The sequence below is a fragment of the Miniopterus natalensis genome, chromosome 1 (genome assembly GCF_054644295.1).
Source record: "Miniopterus natalensis isolate mMinNat1 chromosome 1, mMinNat1.hap1, whole genome shotgun sequence".
NCBI lineage: Eukaryota > Metazoa > Chordata > Mammalia > Chiroptera > Miniopteridae > Miniopterus > Miniopterus natalensis.
This window is the reverse complement of record NC_142081.1, coordinates 148,082,266-148,103,395: the sequence shown is the minus strand read 5'-3', so window position 1 is coordinate 148,103,395 and position 21,130 is coordinate 148,082,266. Positions and strand designations below refer to the sequence as shown.

Here is a 21,130-nt window from a genome sequence, read left to right as displayed (position 1 = left end):
CAGAAACTCGCGGAGCAGACCCTGGCCAGACAACTGCTGGAAAGCCCGTAAGGCTCCTCTCAGCAAAACTCGGGGAGACGCAGCGCAAATGTCTTTCCGGGGAGGCTGCGGCTCGCCCCGGCAAGCCCGGGAGCCCGGCTCCGCCGCACCTTCCCCGCCCGCCCGCCGCCGGGCGCGGCCGCCCGGGCCCAGCCCCAGGGCGAGGCCGGGAGCGCAGGGGGCGTGCCCGGCTCGGGGGCGGGGCCCGGGGCGCCAGGAGGCGGAAGTTCCCGCGGCTAGCGAGGGCGGTGCGCGCACCGCGAATCACTTGTCAGCACTCGTCCGAGGCGGAGGCAGCGCGGCGCGGGACCCGAGGTGAGTGGCCGCCCGTCGGGGATGCGCGACGGCGAGCCTCAGTGAGGAGGAGGGCGAGGCGCGGCGGCTCGCGCCGAGCGCCGGGGAGCGCGGCTGGGGAGGCGGAGGGGGCGCATCCTGCGCGGGGCGGTTTCTCAGGTGCTTTCTGGGCGCGGAGCGGCGGCGCTGCGCGAGCGGCGTGGGAAGAGGAGCGCCCGGGAGCGGGCGGCGCGGGAGCGGGCGCGAGGCCAGGGGACGAGCCCTGGAAGTCCCCGGAGCCCGGGCCCGCCGGGACCAGCGCGGCGAAAGCAGGGGCGCGGGAGCGGCGCGCCCTGGCCGGCGGGGGTGGGCGCGGGAAGGCCCCCGGGCTCCCCGCCGGCCTGCTGCGGGCGTCTCCAGGCACCCGCCTCGGCGTCCGCGTCCACCCACGTCCTGCGCGAATCCCTCTCGGGGTGTGGAGAGGAAGCGGGACCCAATGGGAATGGCGTGTTAGTTTTTGTTTCCTCTCACGCTACTGAGAAGCATTTATCCCCCCCCCTTCCCCAGATATTTAGGATTTTGTAACCTGTTTGGGGGAAAACTTCCGTGCGTCCGGAAATAAAGCTCGTTTAATAAACAGAGATCTGTGGTGAACGCCAAATTTTTTAATATCCGTGTGCTTGTTGGGGCTTTTCTAAGACCGTGCCTTCAGTGCGCTTGACAATAAGTGGAAAAAGGAAGGGCGTTTGGACAGGGCAGAGCTTGGACAGAAAGTTCGCGGTCGCGCTGGGCTGGGCAGGTCCCGGGTGTGATCGCCAGATCCTATCCCGGGTCCGCCTTCCTGCCCGCGAGGACGCGGAGCCGCCTGCCGCGGAAACGGCCGGCTCCGGAGCCTTATTTGGCAAACGGGGCTCGGCGAGAACATCTGCTGGAAAACCGTCTCGTCGGCCGCTTTCATCCTGCGCCTGTGGCCTTAGTGCTTCAGCGCTACCCACGCTGCCTCTCTATCTGGGGCAAAAGAGAATCTCAAGAGACTGCCCTTCCATTTCGGACGCCGCTTGTTACCCTGAGCAGTTCATCACCAATTCTCTTTCCCCCCCTCCTCACCCACCGGGGAAGCTGGGGTAGGGGTGTGGGAAAGAACCAACCTTCCTTCCCAGGGCGAATACATGGTTGAGACTTGGCCTAAGAGAGAAAAATCCAGAACTGTCCAGAAGCGCCAACATTTCCTACGAGTTTGGAAGCAGAGTAGGCTGCTGTAGCCTGCCTGCTTGGTATTTTAGGAAGAGTTGGGGCACTTAAAACCAGATGGAGGAGACCTGGGCAAGGCCAATAATATTACCGTTGCTTAGGGGTCAGAATATTTTAAGGCAGATGAAGCTAGCACAGGGAGAAGACTGGAAAGGACAGTGACTAGAAATGAAATGACACTGGTTCTGTAGTGTGGCTCTGACCTTGCCAGCGCTGGAATTTTTAATAAATGGGAGAAGTCAGGAAGGGAACTCCCAAGTAAAAGGACCTTGCATGTACATGGGTGGGTACATTTTCTTGTAGGAAACAGTGGAGCCAGAAGTTGAGCCTAACTTAAACATTCTTCTCTTGACAAAAGTTAAAGATTAAAAAAGAAGGGAGGACAGGCTGCTTGTGAACTCTCTGTTGGCTTTATAGACTTCTGATTTGTATAATATGTCAATATCAAAACAGCCTTTTCTAGCTCTATGAAAAGCTTTTATTATGGGGGAAGGAATTAAGTTATATGTGGCTCCTTATTACCTTCCTACTATATGTTTTTCATGTATATCTAACAGTTTGGCGTCTGGCTTGACCTTTGGTCTTTTTAAGGCCCTGTGCCTGTACCTCAGTATTGAAGTAATGTATTCTTAGTACTTCAGTATACTACCATGCCAGTAGGAAAACTCATTTAGTTTCTAGGTAGATGCCATGCAGATACTGATGTAATTTTTTAAGAGCCAGACATATTTCAAAGTTTTTGCCTCAGTTTCTTCTTATGAAAAGATGAACTCTATTTGCTTTTAATATACCCAGTGGTTCAAATATCTACATCTGCCGCTATCAATTTTGTGTGATGGTATAGAGATTTTAAGTGGGTTAAAAAATATTTTAAGATGGGTAATATAAGGTGATGATTGGTTGAACAGCACAGATTTTCTAAGGAAGTGTGTCTTAAACAGCTTTTTTTTTTAAAGTTAAAATTATTAAATTATACATGTCTTATATTTTTAAAGTGGGAAATATTATGTTTTCTTAGCATTACATCTTAGAAGAAAATCTCCATTCCTCCCATTTTCTCCCACCCACATGTAACCACCATAAGAACCAACCTCAAACTCCAACTCATAATTTTTTGCTTTAGTTTTTTTGTTATATCAAAGTGCTACTGCGAGAGTCCTTAAGAGCAAAACACAAAAAAGAAGGCACTGAAGTGCTGGTTCTTTTCTAAAGTTCCTGTTCCCTTTCATGTAGTAAGATTATACTCCTACCACATTTAGTCAGTCTCACTGTATGGTAAATGCTCACTCTCTTCTTTGCCTGATGAGGTGTGTGTGTAAACAAAACATGGGTTCTGATTGAAATATCACTGTGCTGGAGTATTGCCTATCCTAGCCTGTCTGAAGAAAAAGTGTATATTACTCTAAGTGTGGAATATATCACATCTTTATAGGAGGAAATTCAAGTTATAGTTTATGATTGGAGAGAATAGTTTTATACATGAAAAAAACTCATTTTAAAGAACCTAGTAAGCATGAATGAGAGTCTATGAATTAACAGTGCTTTTCATATGTTAGAGTAATTTAGAATTTAAGTAAGTGAAATTGAAGGTCTCTTGCCAATTGCAGGCAAAAGAATGCATGAGGTAGAGGGAAGGAGAAAATCACATTGAATTAAACCTGAAATAAAATCTTGTTCTTGTATATATAACAAAATATTGTAAAGTACTTTGAGTTAAAGTTTGTGTGCAAGAAGCCACAAATTGTAGCAAGTTGTAAAATGGATCAAGTGTCTAGAAATATATTCTGATGTGGAATTTTTATACTATGGAAATTGGCGTGAGTTTAGAAATTTTATATTAGCTCATATATTCCTTTTCTTAGACTGAAATGAGAACTTAATATAGACTTATCCTCTAAAGCCCATCATACCCCCCAAAACAAAATACTGAACATAATTTAGTTGGGTTTATATTAAATACATTTAAATAATAATAGGGCTTCAAATAAATATTTTTTTAACCATCTGATTTTCTTTTCACAGTTTCACTTTCTGGGATTGGACTTTGAGCCATTAGAACCATGAGCAACTACAGTGTGTCCTTGGTTGGCCCAGCTCCTTGGGGTTTCCGGCTGCAAGGTGGCAAGGATTTCAACATGCCTCTGACAATCTCTAGTGTAAGCAAACTTTACAGATTTTATTTCAGATGTTTATTCAATGCTTAATCCTGGATACCTCAGGACTAATTCTCTGGATGACCTGTTCTCTACTTACTACAATTGCTTATTGGGATTTGATCTCAACAAACTTAGTTATCAGTAATAAAGGATGTGGTGGGAGGGAAGTTAGCAAAGATAATTGATTTCAATTTTGTTTATTTTCAGTTTCCCTTCATCACCTTAATGATAAAATGGAAAGCATTTATCTAAGGGGTAGACTTCAGATCTTTGAACTGTAACTAATTTGGGGAATTCTCTGGATCTTAGTTTCTTCATATGTAATATAAGAAGATTGTGCTATGGAATTTTCATGGTCCCTTTCAGTTCCAGAGCTGTTTATTAAAAACTTAGTATTAATGAAATGACTGTTTTTGGTGTTATTTCCTCAGCTTACTTTCTGGTGAAGGTGATGGCTAACAGTAAAAGGGCCCAAAGCTACTTACCTTTGCAGAAGAAATGAAAGACTTGGATCTCCAGCTAGATAGTCAGTCTGTGAATAATTCAGATTTGGCTGCTTACCTCAGTATGAATTTAGTTTGAATGAATTCTGTATATACATTTTATAGATATGTTTTCCTGATGATGATGAGGAGGGTAATTATAGCTTTCATTTATTGGGGCTTGACTGTGTCAGGTACTGTTTCAATTTCATCATCAGTAGGTAATTATTGCTATTAATTGCTTGTATAACTTTCCAGAGTTTTTTTCTATTTGTATATTCAAATAAATATGAACATCTACTCCCCTTTTATGTATATAGTAGTGTATTGTACACACTGTTCCACACCTTGTTTTTTTCTCAACAATTTACCATGGAGAACTTTCCCTATTAATATATAGTAGTTGTTTTTTTAAAACAACTATATGGAATTCTCTTGTAGGGAAGTAAGATTTATTTAACCATCCCCTGTGGAAGGGTATTTATATTGTTTCCAATACTGCTATTACAAACAGTGCTGCAGGGGATACCATGTATGCATAGTTTTACATATATATGTATATAATTTTGATAGGTTGTGTAATTAACACGTTTGTGCAGTGCATAAAAATACCTATTCCTTCCCCCCACAGCCTTACCAGCAAATTTTGGGATTTTTGCCAAGTGCTTTACATGCATCGTCTCGTTTAATTCTCATGCCAACCTTCGAAATAGTGGTATTATTTCCATTGTCCAGAACTGTTTGTGAGCTCACATGACTGGTGTGGAAGAGCTGGCTTTCAAGCAATTATGTTATGCTGCATCCCTAATAATAAACTTTATCTTAAATTTAAGTAGATTGTTTCTATAATCAGACATTTAGAAGGTTATTGTCTTGTTTAATTATATATGTATAAATATATATATACGCACCACTGCTTCTTGCAATATATATTCAACTTGATTTTGAAAGATTAAAAATAAGTTTGTAACTCTTACATGTCCCAATTAAAGTACTGCAAACCCCAGCTTACTAATGAAGTGTTCTTGGCTGTGGATTTTTAAATAGCTATCATTTCTTGTTTCTTGGCTGTGGATTTTTAAATAGTTGTCATTAATTTATCACTAATTTCTGTCGTGACTTCAGTTTTTCAGATTTTACAAGGAAATACATACATGTAATCCAGCCCCCAAGTTTTAAGACTTTTTGTGGTTGGATGAAATTTTAAATGTAAAGTATCCATGTAAAAATATGTCTTGTGATTTATTCCTGTTTGAGTGAGGCATTTTTTTTCTACTGAAGATTTATTATGAGGAAAGGAACAATATTTGAATACTGTATTTATGTTCTGTTAACATTATTTTATATTAAGATTGAATATCCTCCTTTACTATAATGGACCAAAAAAAGTTTTTTAGTTAACAATACTTCCATTTTTGTTGGGAAAAAAGTCCAGAAGTAAATTGACGCCTAAATGAAACAAACTTAATCATCATATTGTTGTTTGGTAATAGAAATGCAAATAGATATGTAAATATGTGGTACCATGCCTTTTAAAAAGTTTTCTGTGCTTCAGTTCCCTGGCAGACAAGTTGAGGCACTAGGTCCATGTTGTGATGCTGATAAGACAGAACACTGTGTACATACATATGTGCCCTCCCCTGGCACAGAAGAAATGCTTTCCTTGTGTAGACAGAGTGCTAATTAAAGGATTTTGAACATACTGATTCAAAGAAAGCACGGTAACAAAGCTGCTGAGTTATTTCTGTTCTCTTACAAAAGTCTCTGCCATCTCCTGTGACCTTTTTGGACCTTGTGCAGTGGGGCATGCAATTCATTCTGGACTGGAGAGGATGGGAAGGGGAGGGGGAGGAGAGAAGGGAATGTTGGCTCAACTGTGCTGCTAAGCTGTTGGCTTTTCATTGTAGTTATTTTTAACCCCTTGTGTGGTTCAAACATGCCTAGTAACATTGCCTAATAAAGATGTATGCCTAGTAACTAATTTATATTGTTGTAGTAAGATTATTAATGTTACACCTCGTCTTAATTAGTTCTCTGATTATATTCTACCTTTTATGTAATACATTTTAGTGGTCAGCAGATGAATAGTATCAAGAAGCAATTAAAACCTGAATGCATCCCTTAAAACATGTAATTTAGTGATTCTTTTAATAGTGTGTGAAATTCTTAGCAAGTCCTGGAACTTAGTATTCTCTCAGTTGTCTATTAAAATAATATTACACAATTTAAAAAAATTATTTAGAGACTTGAAACAAACATCAAATCCTCAATAATTGTAGAGAACATAGCAGTTATATAATTTTTATTTGGTCTGTTCGAATTGAAGAAGAAATTACAAGTTTGTACTTTGTTAGGAAACTGCATCTTTATATTTAATAGAGTTCAAGAGTATACAATTTTTCCTTGGGTCAGGTATTATTCTGAACTCCAGAGGGCTATTTACATTCCCTTATAACATTGGAACTATATTGATAGTGAGTGTATTTGAGATAAATAAGCCATTGATTGGGACTTGAACATTCTGTTTTCTTGTGATTTTTGTTATTACCAGCATATGAATATACTGAACATGACTTGTATCTTAAAGCATATGAACTATAAAATTTTAACATTTCACCCACATTTGTTCATCACCTATATTGTATGAATTTTGCATTCCTTTTTAGTATGTTGATTTCTAAGATGAGATTGGTAATTTCTGCAAACTTTTAAGAGAATCTTGGATTGCCGTAACTGCATCATCACGAGCCATTGTCTTCAGTTTCCTATTCTTAAAATGGAGTGCTGGCTACAGGAGGTTGCAGGCTTTTTATGACCCTGTATTTATGGAATTGCCCTCAAACCGTGGAATGTAGGGATGGGTTTCATTGTAGCACTGTGGGTTTGTTGGTCTTTGCCAGTATATTTTATAAGAAGAAATAGGAGACTTGTTGCACAATTCAAGGCCATGTTTTGGCAAGTTGATATTTCTCATGCTGGAATTACAAGAAGGATAACATTTTTGTGAATAACATCTTTTTAATATAGTATCATAAGCCTGAAGTACTCTGCTGCATGTTATTTTCTGATGTATGTTAGAGTATTTTACTTAAATGCCAATATTTGGATTTCCTGAGGATGATCTCCCATTTCTCCATAAATGCATCAACGACATTTCTTTAGCAGATGGAGTGAGGTCAGACATTTTAATACCCAAATAATAACTTATTCTCAAGAGTTAGAGGAAGATCAGTTGTTACCAGCTCAGGCAAGATTTTAGTTGGATTTGAAAAGCAGGAGATATTTCCTGATTTCTGGAGTACGGAGCCCTGTTTGGGGGTATAACATAGAACAGAGAAAGACAGAGCCAGGAAGTACTTTGCTGTGAATTCATTTACCCAGCAGTTAAAGGAATACTTCCTCGAAGCCTTTGAAGAAGATACAGAGTAATGGAGTGTACAAAGGTTGGGGAGAAAAGAAAGAAGTACAGTACTAGACAGTGTCGTAAGACCTGTCACAAGACAGTGTTTGATGGAATGGCAAAGGTACAGATAAGTGTTTCTCAGTTTCTGTGGGCGTAGATCTTTTGTGTTTGTGGCGGTCAGCTTCCCAGAGGAGAAATTGATTGAACTGGACCTTGAAGAATGAAATTTGAACACCTCAAAGTCAACAATTCTCTGTGTTCGGTGCAAAGTGAAGAAGACTTTTCTTGCCATTCCTTGGCTGTGAGTGAAGCTGTAAATATAGTTGAGTGATTCGTCAGACGGGCCAGCTGCAGAGTTTCCCCCCTAGAGAAGGACAGAAAGAGACTTTCAGTCCTCTTAAGCTGAAATGGGAGAACCATCCTACCTTGAATAAATGGGCCCATTGTTAATTTTAAGCTGTTGAGTATTTTCTTTTACATTCCCTCCCAACTACCCTGTCATGATGCCAAGTTGGAAAGTTAATAATTTAGTTTGTGTAACTGTATAATATATATTTGACATGTATGCTCACTCTCTGCTTTTAAAATACTAATTACCTTTTGTGTGTGGCTCAGAGATCTGTCTTTTCCCAAGTGGCAGTTTTCTATCATTGTGGTCAAAAGGGTCAGGAATGTGAAGATAATTCTGAAGGTGTTTTTCTGGTCTGTTGTTTGTAAAGAAATTAACATCTTCTCAATATGTTTTATTGTAAATTAATAGTTTTAGGAAAAAGATTTTTATAGCTTTGAATGAATGTTGGGCATATTTTGAAAGTTATTTGTTAAAATAAGGAATTTTACCGGTATGCAGGACTTTGGTATCTGGTAAAGGGACAATATTGTAGGGAGAAGGTGAAGTAAGAGTAGCACTTTAGACCAAAGCAAAGGAAATTTTCTTTTTCTTTTTGTTTTTAGCAAAGGAGAGTTTCATACAATGTGTTCACCTACTCATGAGGTATAGTATTTACTTACTAAAACTGAAAATACTGAAGCCTCTGGACTTATTTTCTTATCAGTTATTTTTGAGAACTTTCAAGGTAAAGAGCTTTTCTTTATAATGGTTGTTGGTCAGGCTGCAGTGTGAATATACAGTTAACCAGATGTCTGTCCAAAACCTCATGTTTGTAGAAGATCTTACCCAAATTCCCATATACTACAGGATCAGCCATGATCTTTTCCCCCAGTTACAACTGCATAGAGGAGAAATGTGATATGAATTAGTTAACCTAGAAGCAAACACTGTTCTGGACAAGGAAGAGATGAGAAATAATGAGTATATAATATAAAACTCGAGAAAACAAGATCCTAGCATGAGAAATATTAATATACAGGTTTTGGCAAAGTAGGTTTACTGTTGTGAGTATGCGAAACAATTTATTCTTGTATTATTTGTTGTTGTATTATTTGTATTACAACTGTAAACCTGCTTTTGCCCATCCCATATGTATACTTTGCAAATAAGTGACATAATAATGGAAATGAAAAGAGAAAACATCAGTTTAAGCAGCTAATGAGCAGTGACCATGGTGACCCCTGATTTAGGTATTTTCGGTGCAGAGCCACTCTATAGCTGTGCTGGGTAATGTAAGTTTGGTTTTCAATTACAGAATGGAAAAATCACTTTTCTACTACAGATACCCTGTTTTCATTAAGATTTTTTTAGGTAATGAAATATTTATGCGTGGACTTGATAATATTGAATGAGCCTTTAAAATAGTTTTGGAAGAAATTTTTTGTAATACTATTAAAACTAAATCTCTCAAATCTCAGTCACTTCCCCCATCTTCCCTCCTCTTATATTTTTTTCTTTCTGTTGCATAAGTGGAGTTATCTGCCTTCTGTAAATACTCAGATTTCTTTTACAGCCAATGTTGTTGCCCATTTTGTGTTAGAATTACTGGAACAAAGTTCATCAACTTTGTTGGCAAATAGTACTCCCAGCCTGGCTGAGCAGTTGCAGCAAAGCCCTGATAGGCCTGAATGGAGAAGAGTAAAATGACCTGGGACAGTTGACAGGAGGGAATGAAAGAAGAAGTTAGATGGAAGGAGAGGAGAAAGGCAATTTAAAAAAGGCCAAAATGGGAACAGTTACTTACTGGGTCAAATTTTGTACTTAAGAAATCTTAACCCTTCACCCTTTACCCTTTTAAAGTTTGATTCATTTATGCTTTTCTTTAGGTAAGATATTTATATGGTTTTAAATTCAAAAGCTACAATAGGGTTTACAGGAAAGATTTTCCTGTTGCCCTGCCATTCACTTTCTCTTCCTGAAAGCAACCAGTGTTAGCAGCTTCTTGTGTGTACTTCCAGAAATAATTTGTATAGATACATGTAAATACATATATATTCTCACCACCCACCTTTTCAACACAAATAATATCCTTAAAAATATACTTATATTTTTGCATTTTGCTTTTTTCACCAACTCAAAATCAGTAAATATATCTTCATTTTTTTGCATTATATTTGGATTTATCATGATTTACTTAACCAGTTTCTACTGATGAGCAATTAGGTTGTTTGTAGTCTTTCTTTAAGTGACACTGCAGTGCAATTTTTGTACATACGTATATTTTGCATTTTTATGAGATATCTGTCAGATAAATTCCTAGAAATGGAATTGCTCAAAAGGTTGTTTGCATTTGTGATTTTGATTGATATTGCCAAATATCTCAATAGAGACACTTCTACCCACAGTATGAGAATGCTGGCTTCCTCATCCCTGTGCTAGCACACATTTCAGTAGACTGATCTTTTCCAGTCAGATGGGCCTATTTCCACCTTTCTCCTTTTTGTAGGGCTTAATCACAGGTAGTCTACCAAGGAGACTCTATCTTTGTAAGTGGTCATTGTTTTCCATTTTGCATGAGAATATACAAAATAAAAATGTGATGGCTTTCTTTAAATGATTTTAATAATTTCTAGGGATTCTAATATTTGAACTTTTTCACCCAGAGCTTTGGTTAATAGTTATCTCTATCATTTATTTCCTATTTCAAAATGGATTTCTTCTCTCGTTAATGTATTACTTCCCATGACATGGTGAAAGACTTTTTTGTTTTTTGTGGAACAATTTTTGGCATATTGTCATGTCAAAAACTTTCTGAAAAATTAAGCAAATTACATTTAATAGATTGCTATAGTGTATAATTTTGAATCCCGCTCTTTCCTAGCTGCCCTTTCAATGATGTGGCAAGGACACTGGCCATGATGAGGCATGGTCCCAAGACAGTGAAATTCACCCTTAAGAGCCTCACTGTGTTTTCATGTCAACCTTTTTTAGTCAGTGGAGCTTAACTGAAGTCACAAAGGTTTGTATAGTGTTCCATAGCATGGTCAGATATTGTGAAGGTATCCTGAAGTGCGGCACCATGTATTTTTTTATTTTACCTGGGTGTAAGCCTCAGAGGTATGCGTTGTTAACTTTGTTGACAAGAAGAGTGAGGATGCCAGGGATGTTTGTATGTTATGTACTTAAAAATGAAGGAGGAATTTTCCTTTAGTGTGTTGCTGTAAATTTTTAAATAGGTGAGAAGAGTTTAGAACTAAATAAGGATTTTCACCTTGTTATTTGAATTCTGTGGACTTGTTAAACATTTTTCCCAGGTTCCAAATATTGATTTAACAGTGGCCACTGTTCATGATAATTGTCTTGGGAAAATTTTGATTTACCAAAAGAGGAAGTGGTTATTTTAATGACATTAACAATTGAGTGCCATTTACCATTCATTCCATGAGGGGTTTAAGTGTTATGATTTGGTTCCATTGAAAATCCAGTTATTAACCCAGTATTTCTCAAATGATTTTTGAGATACTAACTTTTAGAGATGGTAAAAATAAAAAAATTTGGTAAGGTTGTGTAATGGTAGCTGGAGGAGATTATAGATGAGTTCTGGAAGTATTTTTCTTTTTGAGAAAAGGTGTTGGAGGACGAATGTCCTTAGGGGAAAAAAAGCTTTATCCTTTAACTAGGAACCCTGAGAGATGTTCTGGAGAAAGTAGTTTATATATAAATACAAGTATTGTTACACATGTAATTTTCATGATTTTGAACATTCTCTTGAAATATCTCTATACTACTAACTTTCAAGTAGCCTACAAAAGGTTCTTTTGACCTTTATCACTTCTGAAAGATTCTAGTTAGTTGGTATCCAATTCTCAGAGTGATACTTTGATATTTAAACAAAGAGGTTTTTAAACTTCATCAGTAGCTTATCCCCTCCTAGGCTGGTTCCTCATCCTCAAGCTGGCACCTTGTCCACGCAGGGGTTCTAAAATGGTACATTTAATACATTACTGCCCTATTTAAGAATTGAAAGGGCTTCCTGTTATCTATTGAATTACTGCTTAACTTCTCAGTCTGGCATTTGGGCTGCATACAAATGGGCCTACTTAATACAACTAAATTTATAGTCTAAAATGCCCATTTTGAACCCTGAAGTTCTTGGTCTCTTAATTCTTATACAGTGTACCTTTTATTTATCATCTCTAAGGCCCTACCCATCCTTTGAGGCACGTTCATATACTAGGTGCTCTTTCTAGTGTTTGCTCTGGCTCATTTAGGTCTCCTTCCTGTTCTATATTAAATAATAAAAATGAAAATGTGCTAACATTTATTGAGCCCTTGTTAATTGTCTAGACCCTGCCTTAGGTGTTTTGCATGTGTTCGATTATGCAAATCCTCATAACAACCCTCTGAGGAAGTGTGATTTGAAATCTCTAGTTAATAGATGAGGACTGAGAGAGAAGTTAAAAAACATGTCCGAAGTTACACAGCTAGTAATTGGTTAGGCTTAGGGTTTGAAACCAGACACACTGATTTGTAATAAATACTGCTTAAACCAGCACATCCTGTTTTCTGGGCATAGATGAGAGTTTTCACTACTGACAGCCGAGTTTGTGTGTGTGTTTCTTAATGAGAGAACACATGCTATAGAATCAAAGACTTGTATATATAAAAATAATTGAGAGTATTAAGAAAAAAATATGGCTGGTTTCCAAGCTAATCATCAGAATCATCAATGAGATTTAAAAAATGTAGGTTCCAGGCCCCAGACTTTGAATTCAGGATGTTTAGGGATTTCTAGATGGTTCTTATGTACCAGGTGAGTCCCATTTGTAACACTAATGTTTGAGAACCATATATAGCTTTTATTTTTAAAAATTTTTATTATGAATCTTTTGTTACTTAGATCATTTCAGCAAAAAGATTAAGACTAAGTTACAATGGAGCTGCCATTGACTAAGTGTGACAGATCTGCTTTACTTCAGCCACCAATCTTTTCCTATTTTTCATAGTTCAGTCACCATAGGTAAAATCCTTTATGGAAATAAATGGCAGTTTTAAAAATATGTGATATCAGGTTTTAGTCTATTTACAGTGCTGTAAGTATTTTTGTGACAAAAGATTTAGAGGACTTTGAAGTTGGTAGTACTATATAACTTAATAATGAGTGTTAAATTTATCAAATACTTCTGGAGGAATCTTGGACTATACTAGGTTTTATTTTACACCTCATGATTAAGCTAAATTGGTAACATTTAAGGTAAAAAGAACTAGTTACAGTCTTTTTAAAGCCATGGACCAGGGATCAGTTAAAATTTTTGGTCTTTATATTAGGTTTCACAGCAGTACAGTTTAGGTACATATAAATAGGTTATATACTTTGTTAAATCATGAATGTCTCTCACCAGGGAAAAAAAGGGCCCTACATTCTGGGTCTTATTTACTCAAGATTCTATTAGAATTCCCAGTAATTTTTCAGTAAGTGTTGACCCATGATCATAATGATAATAGAGGACAAATGGTGGCAGTTGCAATCAAGTTTCTTCTAGATGTTTTGTTAATGTACCTGATTGATAGAATTAACTGATGAAACATTTTGATTTTCTTTGTTTTATAGCTCTAGTCAGAGTTTAAATTTCTAGAAAAAATGCCTCAGAGGTTACATTGTGTGATAGCTCCCTGTTTCCAAGGTACAGTCTTCCACATATGGGGTAGAATTTGTTTTCTGTATATTTGACCCAAGGGTCCTACTTCTGTAGTGCACAACAAAAGATAACCCTCTCACATGATAGCTTTCCAAATAGGTGACTGAGTTATATTTTCATTTGAGTCTTGTGGATATTCTGTTGGAAGCCATTTCTTTAAATGTTTCAATCATGACAGTTTGCTTCTCTTCACACCTCTGAGCATTTGCCTTTAAAAGTATGTAGTTCAGTTTTTAATTGTCTCTTTATGACTCCCAGAACTGAAATGTCAGGTATCTGAAGACCAATGCAGAAATACAGTTTGTAGTAGGGAAACTAATTTTTTGTGTCTGCACAGTGCAGGATTTAGAAGCTGCTCTGGGCAATGAGCTTGATGGAACTTTCATTGTTTTCTCTGTATACTTTTGTATTGTTTGAAATTTTTACAGTATGTATGTTTTTTGTTTAGAAAGAGAAGGAAAACTAAAACTAGCCTAATGCTTTATACATGTGCAAACTCAGGCTTGTCTGGACATATATGGAGGTTAGGAGAGCCTAAGAGAGGCAGGTGTGTGTATGCGTGTTTGCATTGTGTGCATGAAAAATCAAGGAATCTATTGGGAAGAAATTTACGAAACAAATGAGGTGTATGTAAGCTTAGTCCTTGGAGATTTTTTAAATCATTATCTTAGGAGAGATGGGTAAATTCTTGATATAGCAGGGTATGTCTTCTTGGCGCTGCCCTTCTGAATGACTTATGCCAGAGTCCTGAGAGGAGAAGTTAGTCAACACATTTATTGGTCTCTTACTGTGTATTAGGCCTTGGGTATAGAGGATGGCTCTCTATTTTCTGACACGAAGGCACAAGGAAAATGACATGGTATATAGGAAGGAGCTTGGAAGTAGGAGAGGACATGCTCAGATCTAGGAAAAGACTACAAGGTAATGTGTACTTTGACCTTACAGCCTATGTAAGGATAGCAGGGAACTTCTAGACTGGAATCTATCGAACCCACGGAGGAGACACAAGTAGCAGTGGCAGACAGAATTTTCTATATGTATATCTGGGCATGGAGTCATTTGTTCAGTATTGTTATTGAGCACCTACTATATGCTCGGTATAGTATTGATATGCTCAGTACAGGCACTGATAATACAAAGATAAGCAAAACAAAGACCTTAGTGTTATGGGCCTTATATCTAGTAAGAGCCCTGAGAGGAGAAGTTAGTTAGTTAGTTACTTGATGATTTACAAATATATAAATAAATAGGTAATGTAATTTGATAAGGTGATGTGCTAGGGAATAGTTGGGGTAAGAAGATCAGTGTTTTGGGGGTAAAGGTTTTAGTTAGATTGGGCAGTCAAGACAGGCCCTTCTGACTGAGAAGGCAACATTGATTTAACAAAATCAAGAAGCTGGTCATGGGAAGAGCAAGAACAGCATTGCCGGTGTAGAGAGCAGCAAGTGCAAAGGCCTCGAGATAGGCAGGAGCTTTGTGTCCCCAAGGAATAGAAAGGAGGGCAGTGTGGCAGGAGTGCAGTGAGCATGGAGGAAAGCAGAGTGAGATGAAGGAAGGGAGGTATTTCTAATGCCAGAATGAGAGAAGGAGGTTCAAGGTAGTGAGGAAGATAACTGGGGTGATGGTGGGATAACGCCTGGCATTTGAGAGAGCTTCTGATTCCTCTAGAATAGAGCTGAGCCTAGAGAGTGGGTTCCCATTATTGTATTTTTACCATATCTACAGACTGGTCTGTTTTTAAATTAGTTTTGGTAGACATTTCAGGGGAAGAATTCCAACACATTTTTGAGCAAAGGAATAACCATATAGCCTTACAAGGTGGCTACTTGGAAGTAAATTACTCATTTTAATATAGTATGTTTGCTTTAAAAAGTTATATATAGTTAAATCACATACATTATTAGTTTATTCATTGTTATTTGCCCACTGATTACATTTTTTCTATTTTGTGGTCCTCAAAATTTTTTTATTGCTGTAAGAAGCAGCTTGTGTCCCAGATGGCTTCTGTTTTCATTTCCTTGTGATGTTATGACCTTTTCTACTCTAATAAAGAAATGTTGCATACACATTCAGGAGTTGTTTACAAATTATGCTGGTAACACTTTTGTTAGAGTCTGCCACAAAGATGAAGTGAGTGTTAGGATGTTTATTCTAGGTCAGATACGTTGAGCTGAAAAAGGTTTTAAAATGTGTCTTTTTAAAATGAACGTTTTAGCCTATTGGTTGGTTAATGCATCCAATGCCAAAAGTTATGTTTCGTGACCCTCTTATTTCAAGTGAAGGGAGTTTATGAGATTTAATGTTTTTCATTTCTGAACCTTTCAGAGAGGTCATTTGAGTAGGGTTAGCATCTAATAAGAGAAGACTGACAGTTAACAAAGACATTCAGATTTTCATGCCTAAAATCTGTTGTTAATGGATAAAAGTGTCATCAATATCTAATAGTTGTAGGTCTGCTGTAATAAATCATAATGTCATAGCAAGTGATATAATTTCATATTTAAGGTCAACTTTTTATAAATTCAGGGGAAAAATGAGTTTTCCTGTGAGTTTTGGGGTATAGTTGCAAAATAATGCTTTATAAACAGCTTGTGAATTATCTGTATTACATTAAATATGATACAAATAATATACTAGTATAAAAATAATATTACTTTAGATATAATTTGTTTCCTTTTTTGGATTAAATTTCTTTTTAAGTGATTTTTAATTTTTAATTTACAATTGATGTATAATTTTATGTTAGTTTCAGGTGTACAACCCAGTGATTAGACATTTATATAACTTACCAAGTGATCATCTCCATAAATCTAGCACCCATGTGACACTGTGCATAGTTATTACATAGATATATAGTTTTCTTAATGATTTTATCTTAAGATTAAAAGTAATCTAATAGTAATTAACTTCTAGCCTTAAAAAAACTCTTCAGACCATTGTGATTATAAAATGATAAAGTGGTCAAACATCTGTGTATATTGTATTACCAAAGCTAATATATTAGTATTTCTCTTTTTATCTTTATATTTTTTTACAATGATCCTTTTAGGGTATTTTCTCCCAACATACCATTTTAAGATTGTACTTTTAGTGGACACTATTCTACATGCTGTTTGTGTAGTTACTACCAGTGCAAGCTCGGAGCTCAATACCTGAATGTGAATCCTGGCTCTGTAATTTACTAGATGTATGTATATTTAGACAAATTACTCAGCTGTGCCCCAGGTTCCTCAACTGTCAAGTGAAGGTAAAAATAATATTTACATCATAGTACTGTTGAATTAAATAAATTAACATGTAAAGTGCCTGTCACATAGTAAGAACTCTGTGAAATTTACTGAAAATAAAGGTTACCTTATAGTAATAAGTATTTACTAGTGATATCTAGTTGAAACAATTTTGACACTATTATTGATATAATATTTTACTGGGTGAAAAAGGTGAAGGGATTAGGCATAAAAACAAACAAAAACTCATAGACACAGACAACAGCATGGTGATTACCAGAGGGGGATGGTTGGGGGAGGAGGTAGAAGAAGATATAGGGGGATAAATGGTGATGGAAGGAGACTTGACTTGCAGTGGTGAACACGCAATATAACATAAGATGATGTATTATAGAATTATACACCTGAAACCTATATAATTTTATTAACCAATGTCACCCCAATAAATTCAATTTAAAAATGCTTTGTAAAAAAGTATTTTAAGATCCGTCTCCTGTTAGGCAATTTCATCTTCAAAATTCATTTCTGGTTTTCATTTTTGTAGGTTTTTATGTAGGATTCTTTTGAAATACCCTTCAGTGTGTGCACACACACGTGCACACACAACATACACAGACCCTGAGGTTTGATTTATTTCATGAAGCATCTTTTTTAATAGGAGGTACATAATAAATATTTGTTGACTGAATGGGACATTTCCTTCTTCCACCTGTCATGGTCTGGCATAAACTCTAAAAGATTTGAAAGGAGGGTTGGTACCATAGTACCTCTAATTAGACATTCTTCTTATAGTGATTGCCATTCACTGTTGTTTTTTTCTCAATTCTTTTAAAGTGACGTGGTAAGCTGTATTGCTGGTGAGAGACAGTTGCTCTAGGGAACAATTTTCTTCTCCATTGAAGAATACATTTGATGATAAGAGAAAATATATAAGTGGAATGTAGATGAGACAAGCCAAGCACTGTGTCTGTCATTTGAACTCTTTCCAGGAATTTTTGTAACATCAACAGCCTTTGTGTTCTAGTCTGTTGGTTCCATACTTAAATTTTTTGAGTTTATATATTGATGGTTTAGAAGAGGTATAACAAATACAGAGGCAGGATATCACAGTGCTTAGGAATATGTACTTTGGATCCAGCCATCATGTGTTCAAATCCAACACTTTATTTCTCTGTGACCTTGAGCAAGTTATAAAACGTCTCTGGGACTAGGCTTTCTCATCTGTGAAATGGAGTTATTAATAGTATACTTATACTATAAGATTACTGTGAAGATTGAGTTCATATTTTTAAGTACTTAAAATACCTGGCAAAGAGTACATGCAATATAAATGTAAACCATTTTTGTTGTTACTGTGGAGTTGTAGTTGCTTATACATTAGGATAGAGGTATGTTTCAAATTATTTTAGGTTTTAGTCCAAGCATCCATGTATATTTCCTTGCAAGTTAGTTCCCTATCTGTTCACAATTTTGTGCGTGATATTATTTTGTGTCTGGATGGAGGTTAAGCGAGAGGAGGGTTGATAGAAAGGAAGTTTTGGGTTTCAGAGTCCTGGATAGAGTTACTATTGGCAGTTATCCATGCTTTTCTGGCCATATCGCCTTTGGCATATCTTGGGTGGCCTTTGACTAGAGCTGCTCTAAGTAGAGCCAGCCCTGCTATATCCTGGAATCTGGGGAATTGTTTTAAAGGTTTTCAACCCAGGGCCAGTAAAAGGCAATTTAGTTAATATGAGTTAGTGAATTTTGGCATGCATTCGAGCCTGGAGATACACTCTGTAACCTTACTGAACTTTACTTGATTTGTGTGTTTAAGCATTCTTAAAGCATTAATAGTGGGCTGTTATTTGAGAGACACTTCCTTTTTTGGAAATGGCTTTTGACTTCTCCATTTTTATAGGTTTTTTTTTTTTTAAAGTTGAAATTTAGAGAAAAAGAGAGCAGCTGTGACTTTCAATTTTAAACTTTAAGGTGATTTTTTAAAAAAATGGCTTGGAATACAATAAGTGTAAAGAAACAAAAAAAATTAAGAAAATTTGGCCTGTGATTACATATATTTATAAAATTTTGGTGTAGTCTTCCATGAACCTCCTTAAAGTCAGTGAAAAGTTATTAATCAAACAAACCTATTTCTATTTGTCATGGCTCCATTTTTTTTTTTTTTAAATATATCTTTATTGATTTCAGAGAGAGGAAGGGAGAGGGAGAGAGAAAGAGCCCCCCACCGGGACCAAACCCGCAACCCAGGCATGTCCCCTGTCTGGGAATCGAACCGCAACCTCCTGGATCTAAGGTCGGTGCTCAACCGCTGAGCCACACCTGGCCTGGCTATTTTACATTTTTTGTTAATTCTTTCCCAAAATGGTCCTTTAAAGGAGTTTGATGAGGAGATATACAAGTATATTGGATTGTTTTCAAGGTAAACCATGATGAATAGCTAAATCGTTCTTAGATTATTCTATCTTATGTTAAGATATGGATAAGATATAGGTAAAATATTGTATCATATCGTGATATTTTTTACAGACAACCTATTTATCTATTCTCATCCATATTGTCACTATTTTATGGTATTTGTCTTTGCTTTGATTCTGATTTTTTAAATCTTGGCAGAAATATATTGGCAAAGGTTGTTATAAATCTAATTTTCAAGCTTCTGTATAAAACTTTCCACTGCCTTTCACCAACTTTTGAATTTTTCCTGCTCTTGGAGAAAATGTCATGAGGAGGAGGGGGAAGAAGAAAAAAGTTGAGTTTTAGAGTTTAGCTCATTTAATAGTTAATTAAATCAGCAACCGGCTTTTAATTTATTCTTTAAAAATAGTTTAAACACTATTTCTTTTACTCATCATTATGCCTTTTTAGATAAATGTGGACCACAGAGAATCTACATAAGGATCATTAGTGTTAAGTTATTCTGGATCATGGGTAATTTATACATCATAATTTTCTGTGTTTTAAGGCACTCCCCTCATAAAAAGTAAGATCCAGTAAGTGTTACTTTGAATTACCTACCTCCTTTACTGAAATATCCCATCTTAAGGTCTTGATTTTAAGAACTGAATGATTTTAGGAACTAAATGAAACACTTTACGTGTTTTAAACAGGAAATTTTAATAAAAGAAATTAGTGAACAAGTTTTGGTAGAGAAGTGAAACGGGGTTTGGCAGGGCAGTCTAGAGATTAGCAACGGCAGGAAACCATTGCATCCTTAGAACCAAGAGAGACAGTAGGAAGATGTGGCGTTACCAGAGCCTGGACGGGTGGGGGGGGGGGGGGCTATCTAACAAAAGCTAAAACCATGGAGAGAATCCTGGTCCAGAGCCGAGACCTTGGAGTAGGCAGCCAACTTACTAGGTGTGAAACCACAGAGAAGATATAGAAAGGGGGGAAATACCAAGCCTTTTCTCTTCTTTCTATTCTCCAGGCCTCTGCCATTGTGTCCCTTACTACTGGGACCTACCTATCCAAATAGCCAGAGCAAGGGAGCGTGGAACAGATAGTTCCTTACCATACAGAGAGGACAGAGAGAAGGGCAGGGACTTGATCTGAGAGCAAACAGATAAATGACCAGCCCAGACAATAAAAAAGGTTGACTTTTTTTCTCCTGGAAACAGATATTATTAGTGCTTTCATACTTTATTCTAAGACACTCCTCTTCCCCCAGATCCCTTGTAAAAGATGGAAATAATTATCATGTATATGGTTTCAGTTTTCAGGAACCATTTATATTTAATGGAATTAAACTGTTACTACATTTGCTGCATACATTTTTGCCAGTCTCTTCATTTTTATTGTTTATATATTTTGGACACACAAAGTTTATCATTTTAATTTGTTCAAATCTTTTCCTTTATTTTTTAATATTTCCTCAAAGATTAGAAAGTCAGTTCCCTTGAAATATTTAATAAATACTCTGTCCTGTCTTCTGCTTTTTCTAGGTTTTTAGCATTTTAAAACTCTGTTATCCATCTGGAATTAATTTTGGTGTGGGGTTGTTGCATTGTTTTAAAGACAATTAAGGCCATTTGTTTTCAAAGATTACCATTGCTATGAGAATCTTTATCTTTTCTTTTCCAATTGCTTTGTCTATGTTGGATTTCTTTAAATTTAATAGATAGTGATATATATTAATATTTCAAATTTAACTTGAAGTATCAGCCTTGCTGATTTCGTAATTTATTGACTAAAAGTGTACTTCCATTTTCAAACATGCTCGAAGTGGCTGTCCAAAGACATTTTACCTCTTTTTTTATTTTTTTAAATGAA

The 21,130-nt window shown here is 37.0% G+C and overlaps 1 protein-coding gene across 1 annotated transcript in view; it reads left to right on the top strand.

The window, feature by feature from the left end:
• The first annotated feature begins 281 nt into the window (after positions 1-281).
• PDLIM5 (PDZ and LIM domain 5) overlaps positions 282-21,130 on the top strand; it is a 178,487-nt gene continuing 157,638 nt past the window's right edge. Inside the window, 2 exon segments of the mRNA XM_087826536.1 lie at positions 282-354; positions 3,586-3,719. Coding sequence (XP_087682662.1) covers positions 3,624-3,719 — 96 coding nt within the window. The 5' untranslated portion in view covers positions 282-354; positions 3,586-3,623.